The sequence below is a fragment of the Micromesistius poutassou genome (assembly GCF_964030765.1).
Source record: "Micromesistius poutassou genome assembly, chromosome: 11".
Lineage (NCBI taxonomy): Eukaryota > Metazoa > Chordata > Actinopteri > Gadiformes > Gadidae > Micromesistius > Micromesistius poutassou.
In genome coordinates this window covers 2344533-2366166 of record NC_140281.1, presented here as the reverse complement: position 1 = coordinate 2366166, position 21634 = coordinate 2344533, and the positions used below count along the sequence as shown (strand labels likewise).

The 21634-nt window shown below is 45.6% G+C and overlaps 1 protein-coding gene across 2 annotated transcripts in view; it reads right to left on the bottom strand.

The window, feature by feature from the left end:
• LOC311355648 (SH2/SH3 adapter protein Nck1-like) overlaps window positions 1-21238 on the bottom strand; it is a 29110-nt gene extending 7872 nt beyond the window's left edge. The window contains exons 1-3 of one of the 2 annotated variants that reach the window (XM_084475448.1): window positions 21094-21238; window positions 9728-9779; window positions 9087-9327 (exon numbers count right to left, since the gene is read on the bottom strand). In XM_084475448.1, coding sequence (XP_084331574.1) covers window positions 9087-9312 — 226 coding nt within the window. In that variant the 5' untranslated portion in view covers window positions 9313-9327; window positions 9728-9779; window positions 21094-21238. Of the gene's footprint in view, window positions 1-5274; window positions 5399-9086; window positions 9328-9727; window positions 9780-21093 lie in introns of those variants that run through there. The other variant, XM_084475449.1, reaches the window with a different exon arrangement.
• Window positions 21239-21634: the final 396 nt, after the last annotated feature.

Here is a 21634-nt window from a genome sequence, read left to right as displayed (position 1 = left end):
AAGAGTCTTATCTATTGGTTAGCTCCGCTGGTCTGGATACGTCACCCCTTGCATTCTTCTGATTGGTTGTAGTGTTATCCAATTGCATGCAGTAATATTTTCAAATGCATGCTTGGTGCCGCCCCTCGAGTTGGGCCATTTTCATTACTCGTTTCCAGACCTTACAGCTTTCAGATGTGGGTCTGGATTTCCAGGCTAAGCAGATACTGCTTTTGCTCCCTCAATTTACGTCATAAAAATGACACAATCATGATAACAAATGTTATATGTCTCAATTTAAAAAAGGGACATTTATTGAACGGTCTGTAAATCATACCGGGAAAAAATATATTCAAAAATAAATTTAAAAAAATCGGCAGATATCGATACACGTAAAAAACGCAAATAACGGCCAATATATCGGTCAATCACTACTTAAGGTCCACCACTAAATTGTCATCAAGCTCTTTTGCGGGCCACCTTATATGCAACTGAAAAAAAACATAAGCACATGCAGTGGGTGAGCCAAGCGTGCCAGCGCAGCCGTAAGACACATATATGAGTGTAAGAAGGCAGGAAACTAGAGGCAGAGGCATTAGAAATATTCCTTGATGTAAACCAGAACAAAGACCTCCTGGATAAAACCCACCGCCCCCCCGTTTGTAACTGAGAAACACACTACTACCGCTGTCGTAATCCATCGGTCTGGACTAACAACCGGAACGGATATCCTTTTTAAAAAGAAGAAAACAGAAACCCATGTGTGCCTTTGCGTGTTTGGAAAACACAGAAATATTGTATTTCTGTATTTAGTTACTATTCCTTAAAACCCACATCAGCAGATTCCTGTTCCTCCTTTCACCTCCAAGGACAGACTCCTCTCAGCTGTTCACTGGGGATTTCCTGCAGGCCACAACTGAAGGTATGAAAGAGAGGTTCCGGAAACTTTATGAAACATTTTGGATGTTAAGAAAACCTTGTGACTAAGACCCGCAACCCATTTAACTCAATACGGAACAGAGATTCACACGTATAGCCAGCGCTATCCATTAGGTAAAGAAAGTACCCGGCATTACCAACTAGTGATTTAAGTAGTGTAAGTTGTTAGTGTCGCAGCAATGACACTGTGCTGCACTTTATGCGCTTTATAACCATAGAAACCAGTGACTCAACGTTTCCGTACAAGGAGGATTGACCCCTCTCAGTGTAGCTCTTTTGTACAGACAGGCCACTAACAAATTCAGAGGACTCCAGAGCAGTTGCCTGCCCTCCTACAGGCCAAGTCCTACTGCAGATAAAGAGACGAGTCAGACGTCCCCCTGCCTCCTACCTAGGCCGGGAAACCAACAATCCCCTCACTCTTTATTCACCCCTGGCTTCTACACCTACAGCTGGGCCCTAGCTCCGTCTACTACGCCTAGTCTTAGTAGAAGGATCTACAGGCCGATTCCGAGCACTCTTTGTCATTTCTTGTAAGAGTCACTAACTGCCTTTTTTAGCGGCGGGTATAAAAAAAAAAAAATGACAAAAAGGAAACCATTGTATTGTGCACTGGAACTTTCTACGTCAAGCGCTCCTTCCTGCGGCCTTCCTGACACGAGAAGGATGCAGAAAATAACCCAGAACGCATCACATGGTAATGATAAGAAAGGGGAGAGAAAAAAAAGAAAACACAGCCGATGGTTTGTTGTCCATGCCACCCAGATATATGCCACCCGTTATTTTGTAGAATTAACCGCCAATCAACAGGAAGTGGGGAAAACGTGGCGTTATGTTGGAGCGGCAGCGAGCAGGCAGGAACAGGCTTGGAGCCCTCCCTCTCTGGCCGGCTCTCCATTGTGTACCGCGGCCCTTTGACCCCGGCTGCTTCCCCTCGTTCCAGGGCTCTTCCTCTGGACGAAAAACACCCCGCGTCAGCCTGTCTGACAGCACCTCCACATCCTCCACGCACCCAGCCTACAAGGGCTTTGCAACATAGTGATGGTTGACAGGGGTAGTCACTCGATATTTTACGAGGAGAGTAGACCATCCACCTAAAAAGGCGGATGGCATACTGCTTGGAAAGGCTAAGACTACCAAACTGCTACACGTATTGTGACCAAATACTACCCTGAGAGTTCTCGCAAGAGTACAATTTGTATTTGCTCAGCTCTGGGAACGAGCAATATACTCACTCCCCGATTCCCCTGGATCGAACATTAACCAATCACATCGGTGTATCTGATATAGGCGGGCGAAATGCGTTGCTGTTTTACTGACCGAATACGGTCGGTAAATCTTATCTGAGTCTTATCTATTGGTTAGCTCCGCTGGTCTGGATACGTCACCCCTTGTATTCTTCTGATTGGTTTTAGTGTTATCCCTTTGTGTGCAGTGATATTTTCAAATGAATGCTTGGTGCCGCCCCTCGAGTTGGGCCATTTTCATTACTCGTTGCCAGACCTTACAGCTTTCTAGATGTGGGTCTGGATTTCCAAGCTAACCAAATACCCATGTCAGCTACGAATCATCACATTGTTGCACGCCGTGACGTCTCCTTATTTCTCATACTGTAATTGCTAGGTAATCCACAGGTGCCCCAGCGACTAAAACCCATACTCATACACGACGCACTGTACACTCAACAGTTGGGGGAAGCACTGTGAACGTAGGAGGGGGGTCATTGAGATACAGCCATATGGAACACAAGATGGCCGTCCATATGGCGTGCTGGGTTGGAACGACACAGACAACTGCCTCTGGGTCTTTGGATAATGACAGCGATATTAAAAAGAGGCAATCCGAGAGAGGAAACACACATGGGATTGGGGGGGATGGGCGTTTTACACTGTAGTGAGCTACTTTTCTGAGAAAAGGCCTCCAAATTGCGTCATGGCCGTGTTGCTGCATGCATGTCTGACTGATGGCCGTACAGGAAACACAAGAGTCCTTTCAACTCCCCTCCGTCTAGGACTTCAAAAGCCCTCCAACCATCAGTCTCCGTGATGGAGGAGAGCAGGGGGAGCGAGGGGGAGAGCGTTGGGTTTGCAGTGGTGTGGATGCTTCACCTCGAGTACCCCGCTGCACTCACCAAAGTTGTGCTGAATAGAACTCAAGACTGGAGTCTAGTTATCGTATGGAGAGTCCAGCCAATTCAAAAGGAGATTTCAAAAGACATGCTTTTAAAAGCAAGGCCTTCAAAATTAAGCTCAACCCTAACCATTTTTAATAGTTTCAGTTCAGTTTTTCCTGGAATGTTTTGTGAAGACCATGACAAAACCCCATTCTACTATTATATTATTCATGGGCATGTTTGAGTTTGGAATGGCAAACACTAGCATAATGAAAGATGGCCCCAAAACGAGCTGTAGCCCATCCACTCAAACATGGAGGTCATTTAACTACACTGGGACCATGATCAAACAGCTTCTGAATATGGAATCAGCGGGCCAAAAATCTGTTTTGTTGTCCACACATAGGGCCACAAACAGGAAGCGGTCATAAAGGAGGTCTCCAAACCTCTTACTCTACGTGTCAACAGTTATTGCCTCTTAAATCCCTCTCACTGACCACTAGTCTCCCTTCCTCTAGTCCTTCTCGGAAAGGCCAAAGACAAAGCAACTACCACAACAAAGATGGCTAAAACAGGACTTGTGCCTGAAGGTTTCAATGATGCAGAGGCAAATGGCGGTGCATTTCTTCTTGTTTGCTCACAGTGTTTGAGACAGAGAGGAAGATAGCTAAACACAGGGGGGGGGGGGGGGTGCTTTGAGAAGGAAAAAGAGTCTCACTTCCCCTATGCTCCACCAGCCAAAATGGAGCAGAGGGAAGAAATGTGGCTCAAATTAGAGCTTCCGCTAGCTGGGGAAGGGTGTGTGGGGGGGGGAGAACGAGAGCGACAGAGCGATACATGCTACACAATCAACATGTGTCATGTGGACAGCAAATACACACACACACACACACACACACACACACACACACACACACACACACACACACACACACACACACACACACACACACACACACACACACACACGGAGGACACCACTCTATAACCACTCGACAGTTACAAGGTGTGATTACGGCATTGGGGGGGGGAGTTGGGGGGCATCAGGGGTGGGTAAAGTATCCGAGGGCTGCGGAAGTGCTGGGCTAGTGGCATTCCTCTGATAACCGGCGAGGAGGTGGTACAGCAGATAGAAGCCCCCCCAGCCTCATCCATCAACGCAGACCTAGCCCCACCACGCGTTCTCATCTCACACACAAAGACTACAGTGTTCTACACACACACACACACACACACACACATACACACACTAGGTTTCATCCACTGTAGGTTATTATTCAGAGTCTATGGGTGTGTGTGTGTGCGTGTGTGTGAAGGGACCATCACATTAAAACTAGCCCACCCTTCGTGCAGCATAACAGAAAAGAGGGCTTAAGACTGCATCTTGACATATTCCTAAGTGGATGGGTGGGTGGTTAAGGGTGGGTGTAGCCTTTTTTTTTTTTCTCCAAGCATGATAATGTAATCCAGCAAGCCACGGCCCACTAACTGAGGAGACAAATGAGAGAAGAAAAAAATATATATCTGTGTGTGTGTGTGTGTGTGTGTGTGTGTGTGTGTGTGTGTGTGTGTGTGTGTGTGTGTGTGTGTGTGTGTGTGTGTGTGTGTGTGTGTGTGTGTCAAAGTTTGAAAAATCCAACAAGTCAGAAACAAAGCGCTAGGAGTTTCTATCCAAGAAGGGAGAGAAAGAGAGGCCGACCGACAAGCAGGGATAGTGAGGGCAAAGAGGGAAGGAGTGCTGAGGCAATAACAGGCTTTCAGTAAAAGCAGAAGGCTTTTCAAGAGCACACCCGCCCTGTCTGTCCGGTGGCTGGTTTCAGACGCAGCCCTCTAAAAAACCCCTTCAACGACCCACTCTCTCCCTCCCTCTCCCTTTAGCGTCCCGACATGGGCTAGCACACCGATCCCTCCATAAAAACCAAGCTACATACGACACACTCATTAGCATACAGTCGGCAGGCAAGCAGGCTGCTCCGAAAGACTCACAGCAGCGACGCGTGGGAGAGGGGGGGGGGGGGAGGAGGGGGGGGGGGGGAGACGGTTTGCTACAAAGCCAAAGAAAGAAAAGAAAGGCGGAAAAAAAACAGTTCAAACTTCTGAATGCTATGGAGGGCTCCTTCCCCCCCCCTCCCCCCCCCCCACCCCCGCCCCTGAAAACCAGCGACCCCAGTTGGCAACACAGTTCAGAACAACTACAACAGAAGAGCTACAACAGAAAGTACTAGAAAGTAGGGTTAACTCACGAAAGAAATGTTTGAATAGGTTAGCCATGTCCATTTTGTGTGTGCGTCCCTCTCTCTCTCTCTCTCGCTCGCTGCTCTCCCCCCTCTCTCTTTCACTCTCTCGCTCCCTCTCCTTCCCGGCCCCAACTCTCTTCCCACTGCAGCTGTGGAGTTATTCCATGTGAACACCCAGAGAGCAGGGCGGATAGCAGGGGAGGCCCCCCCCCCCCTCCTCCTTCACATGCCCAGACATGTGACCCTGGATAGCCAATGGGAGGGCGGGAGAGAGGCCTCCAGTCCAAGGGTGGAAGACAAGAGTACAGAGGCCTCATGGAGAGAGAGAGAGAGAGAGAGAGAGAGAGAGAGAGAGAGAGAGAGAGAGAGAGAGAGAGAGAGAGAGAGAGAGAGAGAGAGAGAGAGAGAGAGAGAGAGAGAGAGAGAGAGAGAGAGAGAGAGAGAGAGAGAGCGCAAGAGAGCAAGAGCAAGGGCAAGAGACAGAAAGAAAGAAAGGAAAGAGTGAGAGAAGAGACGAGAGAAAAGAGAGTTAGAGAGAAACAAAAAAAGGGAGGGGGGAGAGGGAAGGGACAAGGGAAAGAAGAGGACAAAGGAGAAGAAGGGGGGGCGAGTGGGTTGGAGGTTAAGGAGAGGAGCCATTTCGTCATCTCAGACGCAGATGGGAGGACGAGGAGGAGAAGAGGAAGAAGTCCAGGGCCTTTCCAAGCAGATAGACTGCCGGTGGAACCGGTGCTGCTGACTGCATGCGAGTGAGTCAGCGAGCGCCCCGCGTTACCGTTGCCCGTGGAAACACGCCCCGTAACTTTAAACAAACAGGAATCCACGGGACAGACGGGGCTCTAAAACTTACTCAGATGCCTGCAGGGACCGGGTCTGACACAAGCTAAGTTGCTACAAGCTAACCCAACACCTATGACTTCTAGTCATGGCTTGTCTACTACTCTTTAAAACATAATAAACATGTTTAAAACTGATATTGGGCCACATAACCATTGAAAAGCAGAATCTCATGAGTTAGTTTGTTGGGTAGAACTAAAAGAAGAGGCTTGTGCGAGTGTGTTTCAGACTTTAGTGTGAGTCAGTGAATGCTGTGAGCGTGTTGTGGGTGTGTGAGGACAGCTGTTTACCAGGGATCATGTGACCCCTGGGCTAGGGAGTGTGTGACAGGTGAGTTTGGTGGGAGCCTCACAGCTGTGGTCCATTACAGTACAAACAAACACAAGCCGTGGACACCAGATACATACCACACCAGACCCTTTACGGATACAATGCCTCCAACTCAATTTTAAACCCTAACGTTTTAATTTCCATGTATTTATGTATGGGATTTAAAAAACAGTCTGACTAGAGCCAACATCCTGTCAAAGGAGGGGTTGTTATATAAACTTATTACACGGCTCCTTTCAATGCTGTGGAATGCTCTGTTCACTTGCATGGGCCTTCCAGTCTTCCGGTGGTGAAATATTTTTCCATAATGACCGTTGCTAAGCATATAATGACCGCTGTCAAGGAAGGTGGATTTTTTTCACGTCTTTCGTATCACTCCGCAAGTAGTCTGGTAACTTATCAACCCCAGCGGATTCGGTTGCTAAGCGACGTCAATGTCTTTGGCGGACTATTTCTCTGCTGATCAACACTACGAATGGTAATTGTAAAAAGACACACCGTGTGAAGTCATTTTTTCAGTTTTGGAAAATAGCCGTGTGATAAGCGGGATAATGTATAGAACGTCACCGGTCATTATTGGAAAAATAAGCCCAGACAGGGCGAACAGGACACCGACGCAAAGCAGAGATGTCTTGTTTCGCCCCGAAGGGGCTTATTTTCTAGGCTTATTTTTTTTGTTCTATACATTATCCCTTACATATTCAGCCCCTGACTGGAGATTTGAACCCATTTCTGCACACGTACACATCTGGGCCTACACGTGACACTGTACGTGCATATCGCATTCATCCGACACACTTCCCCACTGTGGGTCTTTTGTGTGCTGTAAACATATATAGCTGTGACTGACTCTATTGTGAGAGGAAGAACGAAAGAGAAAAGTAAAACAGAAACCTAAAACAGAAACCACAGTGGGGGAAAATTGAAGAGAAAGAAAGAAAGTAAAATACGACAACGAACAGATGAAAGAAAGGGTTAGCAACGCGGAAACGAGAGAGAGAGAGAGAGAAAAGAAAAACCCTTTCCATGACCTCACGTCACCTGCTCAGCGCTCCACCCCAACGCCTCGCTCTCGACCTCTGCCAGGGAAGAGTCCCCCCCGCGGGTCGTGTTCTCAAACTGCGCTCCGCAAACACCCTTTATTGGCTCGTAAACGAAAGTGACGTTGTGGTCACAAGCACCCATAGTGCCACCTTGCACACGCCAACCAGAAGGGGGAGCCTTCGACGTGAGAAGGTGTAACCTGACTCAGGTGGAGGTTCCCTTTATAGGTCATCCTAAACAGGATATGGTCTCTTCCACCACCAAGAGTTCTCGTTCTCTCTCTCTCTCTCTCGTTCTCTCTCTCTCGTTCTCTCTCTCTCGTTCTCTCTCGTTCTCTCTCTCTCGTTCTCTCTCTCTCGTTCTCTCTCTCTCTCTCTCTCTCTCTCCAACAATGGCCCTGCATAGATTAAATGTGGAGGAGCGATAACCATTAATACATTACTGCAACTCACGATGACGCAATACCTTTTATGATAAACAATATGATTAAAAGTGAGGGATGCATGCACATGTGACCGTTGCCCTCCTACTTTGACAGACATTTCATGATTTGCATTCGTTAGCGTTGCCGTTTTGTAATTTGTGTGAGTCGAATCCGCGTCTTGCAAAGTCAAAAGCAACCCATTAGCTGAGCTCTATAGCTTCTGCACATAGAGAAAGTGGGTCATGCTGTGTATCCATATTTCTTGAAATGCTGCGGCAAAATATAATATCATGCTATTTGGATAAGATACAGAGTGTATAGGATTTGGTATCATTCATAAGTAAAATGTGCTACTTGGGCTTGTGAGAGAGTGAGTGAGGAAAGCGAGAAGGCCTTCTGCTGGACTGGATGCCAACAGTCAGCCTGTACCCATCCAATTATCATAAATGTCTGTCAGCAAATATTAACTTGATGATAAATGGACACACACACACACACACACACACACACACACACACACACACACACACACACACACACACACACACACACACACACACACACACACACACACACACACACACACACACACACACACACACACACACCACCACCCTCCTCCCCCCCTTTTTTTGGCAAACTCGAGTGGTGGAGACATGTAACCAATGTGTTGACAGGACTGACACAGCACCTGTGCAGGTTCAGTTCTGGTTCCACTACAGAAAATAAACGCAGGGCCCAGGATGCACTCACATGCCCAAAGATGTATAAACAGGTGGATAAAGTAGAAAGGAAATCTCTGACCATCCAAATATGCGTGTGCTTTGCCAAACATGCCTGACCTTGCAGTCATAGTTCCATGTTAAGACGTTTAGCAAAAGGCTCCATTCTTCGTGCCTCAAAGGTTAACAATATGCAAGGTCGGCCAATAAGACATACAAGACTGTAATTGAATCATATGCATAGAGGCAATATTATAGTACCCATTAGAAAGAGTACTACACTAAACAGTGAGATCTATGGTTGGAGTCTAGAACAATCTACTCAGATCAATTCATCAGATATATGGCACAGTAAAAAGAGACTAACCCTTAATGTGGCTTCTAGTCATCTATATATCAAAAATAAAACGGCACAACTTTCGCCATAGACTTGCATATCAGAAAAAGGAGCTCTTCTTTACCCAGCGTGTCCTTGAGGTTCTTCACGATGGAGGCTTTCCGGGCACTGTTCTTGCGCTCCACGTAATTGGAAGGCACGAAGCCTGTCTTGTTGGTGGCATTGCGGACCCGCCACCAGGACTTGGAGTCGTCCAGGAGCCAGAGGCGTTCGTTCTTCTTGATGTCCAGCTCCTGGTCCTGCTGGGCCATGTAGTCAAACTTGGCAATGACAATCACCTCTTCCGTCATCCTTGACTAGGCGAGCTGTGGGAGAGAGGAGAATGAAAAGGTGACAGACTTGTTAATAGAGAATTAATGGATTCAGTGGATCCAAGTTAAATGTTCATGGGCACCCAGTTTTTCATGTCATGTCATATGCTATCCAGCTTTGGTCATACTTGTAAGAATACGAATATTACTTGGAGCAATGCTCTGGCTGAGGTAAAAGTGAGAGACTGAAACCAGAATCAGAAATAACTTCCCCTAGGTCATCCTGATGAGGTGGAGGTGGTGAAGCCTGCACATAAATAATCCATCTTTATTGTGGTTGGCAGGTTGGTTCCGCTAAAAGCCACATTATTAGCCATATTAACAGTCTGGCTATAGTTTCTTATTCTCATTCATTCACTCACAGCTTAAAATATTAATAGACAAAATTAAATACCTGTACTGCATCAAAGCTGAGAACTTCAAAAGATGCAGATACTTCCGTTGACCTATAAAAAGAGAAGACAAAATTGTATGAGAAACAGGAAGTATTGAATATTACCTTCAGCAATCTCGAGTCCAGGTACATTGATTCCTCACTGCTAGAGAGATTAGAATTTGAAATGAAAACCACTCAATATGGCTAAACAATTGCCAATATTAAGTGCACCGCAAGAACACGTAAGCTATTGTTACAAATATGCTTCAAAATTAAACAGAATCAAGGCAAGCCCACTACCAAAACAATACTTTAATAAGTCAAATTCTTCCAAGACATAAATCCCATTGTTTAAAAATCTGAAAATCTTCAATTTTCTTCCAGACATTGTTAATAATAATAATTATCCTAAGAGTTTGCGGTCAATGCTGTCCCGACTGTATCTATGAGAGAATTACAGTGGTGCTGATTTCCTCTATGGTGCGCTCCACCCCAACGCCTCGCTCTGCCCGAGCGGGAAGAGTCCCCCCCGCGGGTCGTGTTCTCAAACTGCGCTCCGCAAACACCCTTTATTGGCTCGTAAACGAAAGTGACGTTGTGGTCACAAGCACCCATAGTGCCACCTTGCACACGCCAACCAGAAGGGGGAGCCTTCGACGTGAGAAGGTGTAACCTGACTCAGGTGGAGGTTGGGGTTCCCTTTATAGGTCATCCTAAACAGGATATGGTCTCTTCCACCACTTCCAAGAGTGGAAGAGCAGAATAGATGAATGAATGAATGAATATAGATATGATATCTATATGAATATAGAGCCAGAAGGAACACAGCACACATATCCCCCTCTTTGTTCTTCTGGAAACTGATGAATTATGATCAGATGATTAACAAAACCAGCCAACAAGACTATAGATGCCACATGTAATCGGGCCTTGCAGGTTTATTTACAACTTCAGCTTGAAAAGAAAGGAGGCTGACTTTGATATATTGCGACTAAATTGTTTATACCACATGATTGATTTGAACACGTACGCCAACTTTTAATATGCTGTGTCTGGGATGACTTTCTCTTGCAAGGAAGGCGTCAGCCAAGTTTCACCGCCCAGTAATATTAGGGTGGTTACTGCGGTTCTCGCCCATGGCATGTTATTGCCTGTCCCAATTTTATTTTTAATCAAATTAATAAACATGCTACAGAGAAGCATCACGGGGTGTGGCGTGAAGAAAGAAACAACAACTGAGAGGGTGTTCCCTCTTCAAGTGCTCTGTGTCTAAGGCCCAACACAAAAAGACAACAGGCTCCCTGATCCCTCCCTCCCTATGCTGGGCTGGACCACAGCAGTCAGCCAAGGAGAGCCAGCAGCCATGGCTGACACAGTCAGTTCTCTACAGACCCTCTGTCCGTTACTCAGCACTTATTCACTTGGTTCCTCTAATGTATTGATAATACTTTATAACAAAAAAAGTGCACTTTGCAGATTGAACTACCATTGGACAGAGCAGATTGGATGGTCAAAAGACTGAGACTGTCCTGAGTGCTAAAGGCACATTAACGCCAGTATGAGTTAGAACAGGATGTGACAAGGCAGTAGGCTGGTCCAGTGCATTAACCAAGGCTATGGAGGAGGCCAAGCAGCCTCAACCTCAATCCCACCAGCGCCTCTGTTAACCCGCCTCACACAGCAATGCCAAAATCCAGTAAAAACTCAGTTGACCGTCGTTGGAAGATATTTGATGTTCACTCTCTGAAATAGCAATGTGGTGAACTAAAGATGTGAAACCTGGTCTGAGTCCCAGTGTACACCTGCCCAGGAGACGGAGCATCCAAGCAAACCCGCCAAGCAGCAGCTCTCCTCTCTTAAGAGCTGTAAACGATAGAAAGCAAAGAAAACAGGTCCAAAACTGATCAGCCAAGCTGTGGTGTAGGTGTTAGACACATTTCTCACTGAGATTTGGACCACTTACCCGATAAGAATATCTTGATGTTTCTTACATCCTAGTTCATGCAGCTTTAAAAAAAATATTTTTTAACAAAAAAATGATAATAATTCCAAACCTAATAAGTTCAGAGATGATATTCAATTATGCAAACCTTTCGTTTGTCTGAACATTCAATAGCCAAACGCGTGACAGTCATCCGAGAAAAGCCTCATCAACATCAGCCTGGAGACTGACAGCTCCACCTTAACTGCAGGCGGTCCTCCTGTGGCCGGCGACGAGTCCTGTGGCTCGTCATCATCAGTGACCCCCCCCGACATTACCAGCACTAACGGTGCGGCGGGCGAACCCCTTTGTCTGGAGATTAGGAGGAGCGTTCTGAGCGCTTGGTGCCAACCTTACTTCTACAAAGTGAGAGCGGAGATAGTGAGGTGCAGAGCTGCAGCAACAGCAAGTGCAGATGCCGGCCGCCGCAGATGAGGGGGGGGGGGGGGTGGATACTAGAAAGATAACGCTTCACCACATCCTGCGTGTATGCAACAGCTGCCACAAGGCCTCTTCTGTTCAGTGGAGCTCGGGGGGGGGGGGGGGAACAGCCCCCCTGTGGCCACTTGAGTACATTACAAATAAAATGTGTGGATCTGTCCAATTTACAAAGTGCTACAGGACAGTCCAAATGTGGTAAATGCCACCTTCACCATAAACCAACCACCAAGTCCACAGGCGGCACATTTAAAGCATTCAAACTGAAGCTTCAGCAAAAACACAATCAAGGGCCAAGCCAGGGGTCCCCCATCCTTGTTGCTTGAGAATCGAGTGCGACGGGGGGGGGGGGGGGGTCAGAAGACTGTACCTCCAGCGTGCTCATCATGAGAGAGAAAGAGAGAGAGAGACATACAGACAGAGAGAGAGAGAGAGAGACGGATAGACCGAGAGAGTGACAGACAGATGGAGAGACAGACAGAGAGACAGAGAGCCCTCAGACGGCAACGGCGCGAGCGCAGAGGGCCAGACAGAGTAACATAATCCCTGTGACAGCCTGCTAAAAATCACAGGGCTCTGGTGCCTTCTGGAATGTGCTCTGTGTGCTCACTCAGCCCCCTCGGGCAGTGCTGTACTTCCTCCACATCCCACACACACATCTCTCTCCCTCTCCCTCCCTCGCACACACACACACACTTTGGACACAGGATGGAGGACAGGACCCTGAAGAAAGTCACAGAGCACTCCTCGTGGATAACGAAGGGCACTGTTGGGACACGGGGGTGGGTGGGTGGGTGTGGGGGGACCCCTGGAGAAACGATCCCAGGGGCAGTGCATCCTCCCCCGGACTCTACAAGATCCTCTGAAGGCGGCAGCACTGCAGCAGAGCAGCGTGGGGTCATGGGAGAAGGGGCAGGCCAGCGCTGTGGGACAGGAAGCCAGGGACGTGGGGAGCAGGCCGGGGCTGGGAAAGTGAGGCAGCGCCGGCCCCCTGATGACCGCGACGCGCTGATGAGATGCTTCCTACTTTGTTTCAATGAAAGCCTTAACCTATGGCAAATAGGGCTGCAACGATTCGTCGACATTGTCGACAAAAATCGATAATAGAAATTGTCAACAATGAATTCCATTGTCGACTATTGTCGCCAGACGTGTTTTTCCAACGGAGTGAGGCATCTCACTTCATTACAATCTCTGCCGAGAGTGGCACATGCGCAATATCGTCTCTGCCGAGTTAAGTAGTAAAGTTTGGGAGCATTTTAGCCTGGATACGGCGAATAAAAAAAGATTACTTTCAAGGTTTGCAAAGCAGACCTTGCGTATCACGGCAGCACCTCGGTGATGCAACATTTAAAGAGAAAGCACGTCGGACAGTTGATCGAAACAGAGTATGACTCGCCTCGGTAAGATTAAAGTAACATTAAAGCCAATACGTTTTGTTTTCCAAATAAAATGATTATCTCGCTGGATAACCGCGTCCGCGGTGTGGAAACCGTATGCTTAAATCCTTCCCAGCGCTTCATCCGAGCAGTGTTTGTAATAACGCCGTTTAAAACAACGGCGTTAGGTAATGCCGTTATTTTTGCAGTAACGGGGTAATCTAACTAATTCATTTTTCCGTCGTTACAACGCCGTTACTGTTACTGACAGTTTAATGCGGTGCGTTACTATGAATTGATTGAATAAACGGTGTAGTCCGAACGCACCCCTGGCTGCACACACAAACTGCTAGTGAGCACCGGCATTTTCAAGGTGGAGATATAAGCACTACTTCAAATTCATTGAGGTCAAAGGCAAGAATGTGCATGTAAAGTGAACATTATGTCCAGGAGCAAAGACTTTGTCGACATCCGTTGTAAGCAACTTTAATTTAATGAAGCATCCCACAACGACACACGCATCTACAAAGCTACTTTTTTTTTTTTTTTACAGTAACGCAAATAATTGGTAACTACTTACTTTTATTATAGAGTAATTCAGTTACTAAGTTATATATATATATATTGAATAAAAGATGCATTTTTCATTGAAGTACCCATCTTTCTTGTGTTTATTATCATTTGCCACATAATTAAAGCAACCTCATGCTAAATTTAAGAACATTTTTATAATTATCAGATTAGTCGACTAATCGTTTCAATAGTCGGTGACTAGTCGACTACTAAAATAGTCGTTAGTTGCAGCCCTAATGGCAAATGAACGTACATTGAACAACAAGCAGTGGGGACACACACACACACATGATGGTTATAGGGATGTAGTCAACCAAAGAAAAATCAACCACTCGATTGTCTCAAGGGGGCTAAATAAAGAGAAAATCTTCACATTAACTCTAGGTTAACTTAAAGATCGGCCACAGTGCACTCTACTCTACCTGAGAGCATAAATATCACTTAAGTGTCATTTGGAGGAAGTCAGTGGGTTTCAGATCCACTCTTGGTCTGAGTCCGACTCGGTTAGGGTCCAACAGTGTCTCACCGCGCCGGGCAGCGTCTCGTAGTAGAAGGACAACACGTCTGAAGATTCAACTCTTGGTTTAGTTCCGCATTGGATATACTGGGTCTAGGGAGGGAGCGGTTCAAGTACAAAAAGCTGCACTGTTCTGTCACGGTGATGATGGTACCCAGAGAAACTTCTCAGTCTCGGATGATGAGGAGCCGCTGTCCTGGCAGCGCTCAAGACATTTTCCTCTTCATTTCAGGGGCAGCCTAATAAATATGGTTGTACGGCCTTTTTTCGCAGTATTGGCCTGTCCTTTGTCACGTACCATCCATCTGTGTACATTACATTTTAAAAGATTAAATTACTTTGAATAAATTGTCAAATGTAATTATCGCATAGGTGGTCCTTTTATTTTTCCATCGCCAGTGCCTCAACATCTCTTTCCTCACGAACCAACTATTCATACTCCTCCTCCTCCCCCTATATCAAAAAGCTCTGCCTACTAATAATAACAGGCTGCTTTTTCTTATCCGGCATTTCGTCATGGACAATAGTTTCTTTGCATGCTCTTGACTAGGGGTACTGCTGGGGTGCAATTTAATTTAAACTTTGCATATATTACAAACAAGCTTTTTAGTTGTATGATCATATGGAGCACCCCCATACATTCAAAGCAGTGTGTCTTCATTGGAATTATTGGGGGACGGGGGACGGGGGGGGGGGTCATGTTTCTAAGGGCGCACTCACACTAGGCAAAGTTGCCCTGTACCGTACTCAAGTATGATTTGCCCCACCCCCCCCCCACTGTGCCGCTGGCCTATGCTCACACTAGGCAATCTCAACTGGGCCTGAGTACGGTTGCCTCTTGTACATACAAGAGGCAACATACATCCTGAGCACACCTCTCCGAAGTGTACAGAGGCCACGGAATTTAACTGTACTTGAGTAGGGATGGCGTTCTCACACTAGCCAAACGATCTAGACTTTAGGGGGCAAACGTCCTCAGGCACGGTACAGATGGACTAGTGTGAGTGCGCCCTAAGAGAGCTCCAACATCGGCATACAGCCGTGCTAGAACTTCCAGCGCGGCTGTAGAAAAACTCAAAACCTGGCGTGCATCGCAGTGCCTCTACCACTCATTATATTAAACACACAACAAGACCTAAAAGCGACGCTGCCCAACGCGGCGCTCCGTGGCTCGTCTGGTGTACCACCCGCTTTAAGTTGAAGCTCTGCTGTAACAGAGTCACACTCGGACCAAGAGCGGATTCGAAAGCCAGTGACTGCCTCCACACAGCACATGTGTTTGACCGATTAGACCGTTCCAGAAATTAAATGTCTTTGTCACTACAGCCAGATTTTTAAAAGATACATGGTGGCACAATGCCACTACTACTACTTTGTTTGGGGAAAGAGATTGATTTTTAATCTGCATTTGTGTCATCTCTGCTTAACCAAAAACATACCGTATCGAACCGAGAACCGTGACCCCGAAACCATGATGTGAACCGAACCGTGACTTTTGTGAACCGTTTCCCCTCCAAATGGATCCCAAATCCCAACAGATGAGACCCGTGCCATGGTGCCAAGTCTGATACTCCAAGCCTAACAGCATTAAATGTGAAAGCCGAGTATTGCAAACCACATGAAAGAACGTATGCCACACTTTTTTTGTCATCCTTTTTAACCAAATGCTGCCACTTATTTGAAATGACGTAAACTAATTTGAAGCAAAGTAAATATTCAGTAAGTAGAGTAGCAGACACCCTTAAGTTGGGCGATTTCAAAGTCAGGGTGTTGGGACCTCCCTTCTTATACTTTTTATAGTCAATTAAACCATACAATGATTATAACCGAAACTCCGGAGCCTTGAATAATATTTTTTATTCATAATTAATGTTATTACACACACACACACACACACACACACACACACACACACACACACACACACACACACACACACACACACACACACACACACACACACACCTTCCAAAAAGTGTGACTGTTATCAGTGGTATGAATGAACATTATACACATGAACACATTATATTTATCCTACTTCACAAAAGGACAACTCTAAACCCAAGTACACCATCTACAGGTCAAATATGTAATTCAGTCGTTTTGTCGACATAGCTTAGCACTTGTGTAGTTATTAAATACAAAAGGGACCATCAATTCATTTGTAATCCTGTAGATTTCTGGTGCTTGAATGTCAATGAATTCCTAAATACACCACATCAGAGTGTAGTGCTTTATCAGACAGCATAGTCCGTACACTGACACACACTTTGTGATGTTGTTTAAATGAATATGTATCCGACTGTCAGGTGACTTCTTTACATTAATCTGTAATCTGCACTTCTCCTCTGACCCTGATATGTGATTAATAACTGGGAAATGTCAGACCCAAGTCTCACAATAGCGCATTCAAGTGAATATTATTTAACTGCAGCCATGCAAACTACATTTGTGGCAAATCCCTCTCCTCAAACCCTTCTGCAAACATTAATTCTGGGGTCCATCTCCCTACGGCAGACCAGTCTCTGGGAACCCTCTCGACATCAGTCTTTTGGGGACCATGCATTCTCCTGGGTTTAAGAGAGCTTCCCGCTACAGACTCTCCTGAGGAGATCTTTGCAGGGACACTGAAAACAGCAAGTGTCTGATTATTTTGTGCAAAGAAATCCACTTTATGTCTGAAAAGCAGGATTTCGCAGTCATAATGCATCAAACGCCGACACAGGACAGTAAACCGACTACTTTCCCCAGATTCCACCTGGATCTCAGAAACCCGATCACCACCAGCACACCCTGATAATATGACTTTGTTTGGGATTCTGATCCAGGGCCAGCCACATCCAAGAGATCTGGGAACAAGGCCAGAACTATATGAAAGCTCAATTTAAAACGTCAACAGAGCTGGATGCTGTAGGGGATTTCCATTCGCTAATACAAGGCAAAAAGGGACTCAGGTTGAGGCTCTTTCTCTCCACACATATAAGTTTCAATAAAACACTGCATGGGGCCTTCATTAAGCTACACCAACGATCACTGAAGAAAGAAGAGATACTGCTGATTAACAAATCAGTATATGTAAATGTAGAACTTCAAAACTGTGTGTGTACGCGTGTGTGTACATGTGCGCGGTTAGGGTTAGGGCAAGAAACAGTCATCCCAGACAGTTTGTGTGTGTGTGAGCAACCTTCCTGGCAGGTACAGACCCCTGGGGTGCGGCTGTCACAGTAGAAACTAAACAAGCCACTTGGGACCTAACTCTGGTACGCACACACACGTGTTGAAACGTGTGTGTGTGATGATGTTGGGAGAGGGAGGCGTTCTGATCAGATGACAGATGCCATTGAATTCTAATGCCCGACTCATTTACATGTGGGCCATTGCCATTTGTTTGGTTGGGCCTGTTGACTTTCAGAGCATCAGAATGATGTGGCATCACGCCATTGGTAAATAAAATGAAGGAGTGCGATGCCAAGGAAAAGAAAACGCACCTGCAACCATAACAGGTTGAATGGTGTTGTTTACTGATCTCAATCATCTATATGTTCAGATCACTAAATTGAGTGAGTGAGTGAGTGAGTGAGTGAGTGTGTGTGAGTGAGTGAGTCTTTATAGCGCATTCGAACACAACTGTGGCACACACCTCCTCAAGCTTGCTTTCTGTAACATTGTATTGACATCAAAGATAATTTAACAGCTCAAAAATAGAACAAATACAGTGTGTGGACTACATCCTCATTTCTGTTTCATGAGGGAAACTACAGCCAAACGAAACCATTATTAACTTCAAACTGTGAAATCAAGTGTTATCACTGCTCACCACTTTTCAGCCAAATTGAGGAAGCAGTTTCTCAACCCGAATATGAAATCGGAGCATCTCTTCTGGACCACATTGAGACACAATATCACTTCTGCCAGACAACAAATATTTCTACATGGGCAAAAGCCACAGGAAAATCTGCCCCCAACACAAACACTTACAACGCTTATCTACAGAAATACAGTAAATTAGTAATGACCAAGCTCCACGTGTGTAGCAAAACCAACAGTAGAGCGCCAACAACCACTACGTATCCCATCGAGGTATGTTCACAACCACGCTACCAAAATAGTCTGCACATCTTCATCTGAAGCCCAGGTTGCATTAGGTCATACCAGTGAAACAATTACCGACGTTAAAAACATAGGTCAATCACTGTGCACAAGAAAGCCCAAAGCAATCCCTTCAAAATCACAATACTTGTGTATTTCATGGCTGAGTCTCGTGGCCTGCGTTTCCTCTGCGATAGTTGGCCCTAGTTGGAGTCACATTGACTGATCAAACACACCTGCGTGTGTGTGTTAGGCAGCCACTGGAAAAACTTCCACAAGATACCAAGCAATCAAATAAAGAAAGAAATAAGGAAATGAAAGCCAGCTTATGTAACAACTATGATGATGAGCAAAACCAAACGGGAGGGAAAGAATTGATGACTGTAGAGATTTGGTTTTACTACTTAATTCAGTGTGAGCCGAAGCAGTCTTTAATAAGCTAGACTGCGGAACTTGTTATTTCACCAGAGAGATTCTTTAAGCCATTTTTAGGGTTAGGGTTGAGCTAAGAATCTGCACAGTTTGTAGTTTCTCCTCCTTTAGAATGATGGGGGCAGAATGGACTGTTATTGGTAAACCACAACCAGCCATTTAAAAAGAGACAAGGACGTTTTATTCTACATTAGGCCGAGGAAGCGAAGGCCAATTGCTAAGACCAACTGCCAATCAGCCGCCTCTAACTCCATACAACTTCACAATAGAATGAGAAGATGCACTTTTAATTGTCTAGGTCTAATGGAAAGTAATCAGAAAAATAAAACACCTTTGACCTAGAAACAGGTATAAAGCCCACATTTCAGCCCACAGCTATTCTCTTCAATAACTGTAAGAAAAGATCTAAGACAAAATAAATCTCATCTCACTCCATTACTAAATGTAGATATAATCTGTAAATGAATAAATAGTGAAGTTGTAAGATGAATTGATGATAATGGATGAAGCGGGATTTAAAAAATAAGAACAATTTACATTTAAATAAGGATAGTCAGACCTTAGGTCATACGAGACTGGCATGTACTTCATATGCCATTTGTTGTGTAGGATGGAAAACACTGCATCGCTTCTAACAAATGGGACAACACATCATCCCTTGCTAAAGGGACTGTGGCATTCAAAAATGTAATCATTCCTTTAAATAGTGTTATCTATCTGCAAATGTACCCATCTTTTGGCAGAGACCACAATCTCCTCCATACAGATATGATGACTACATGATGAAATGAACCGCTACAGGCCAGTGAGCAGACAGACAACACTTGACCAGTGTCATTGAGACTGAACAAGGCAATGCTACAATTACATTAAAGCTAAATCCATTTGAGATATTTTGAAGAACAATTAAGTATTTTATAATGACTATGAGATGTGCATGCGCCCACCTGTATATATAATACTGGTTAAAATCATCCACACAAACAGACATCATATATTTTAAATCGCTTATATCTATCCATTGATACATGGATATGGACATATATCCATCACATATCCATCACATTGTGATGGATATGCTTAAAAACGGTGACATGTTATATGTTACAAATACGTTTTAAATTACCAGCACTGAAGATCCCATTTCAGGGAGCTAACGGATATTATGCAGGGGGAATACAACAGTGAACCTGCATTATACTGAGAGGTCGTGTACTGATTTTTATCTCACTGTCTTCAGACAAGAAACAAAAGTGAGGTTAAGTTGTCAATACATATCTATAGTACACAGTCACATCAAGTAGTCGGACACAAAGAGTATATAGGGTGATTACAAGTCCGCTCTATGGGATATTTACCACCGCTAGTGGAGTGTGCTATGCGTGTTGTAAGCAGCCTTTTAATAGTATGTTGGCCATGTTGGCATAGAAAGAGTGGCTGGGCTATCTAGGCTGCCGCTAGCCCCGTTCCCAGGCGTCCCCATGTCACGACGGAGCGCCTGGAGCGGGATGCTGCCAACGAGCGTTATCGGCGGGAGCGAGGGCGGGACATTTTTTTTACATGTGTTTAGCGGCGTGAGAGAGGGAGGGGCTTCTGAAATGCGGATATCGTTTCCGCAACATGTGTCGGTTATTAATTTGTGAAATGATTACTCAAACCTCCATATATATTTAACATGTAATCGTTTGTTGTTCTGTAGGCCATTTTATTATTATTCTCGCTTGGGGGGGCTGTCGAATGGCGCACACAGTCCATAGGAAGTAAGGGGCCGGAAATTGCGTTGCAGTAGACCGGGATAACGCTAGAACTCACGGTCCACTCTCAGCCCTGACTGCCGCTAGCCGAGTACATAGAGCATAGCATCGATCTTAGCCTGGAGCTAACTCGAAAACGGTTAGCACGGCGGCTAAGATGTGATAGCAGTAGCGTTACTAGTAGCAGCAGCAGAAACACTCGTACCATACTCGTCTCTTACCTGATTGCAGGTCGTGGCCACCCTCTCGTACTGTGTAAATGGGAACTTCTACATGCGGGTAAATTATACAGTCTGTAAAGCCTTCAATATGTCTGCAAGTTGCAGATGCTGGTCCAGATAATGATATCCCTGTAGAAATAGCGTTCCGATATCAAGGCATGACATAGGGTAGGGAGTTAGCCAGCACGGCTAGCCGCTACACAAGCCCCTCCGAGTCCTGCTCCTCCCACTCCCAATCTATTGGATGCTCAGTGATTTGGTCGCTTTGTATTGGACAGCGACACTGTCACTCCTCAGACCTCTTTTCTCTGAGCATATTCTATTCTAATTCTATTCAAATTACCCACAAAAAAGGAGCCACGCATTAATTTGATTCATTTGAAAAATGATATACATTTTCGCAGGCGGCCTACTTTTTGTTCATGGCTTGCCTGTTTGCGCGCGTGCGTTCATACGCACACGTACACGCATGCCATCACATACACGTGCACACGTACGCGTGCGGGCGCGCGCACACACACACACACACACACACACACAC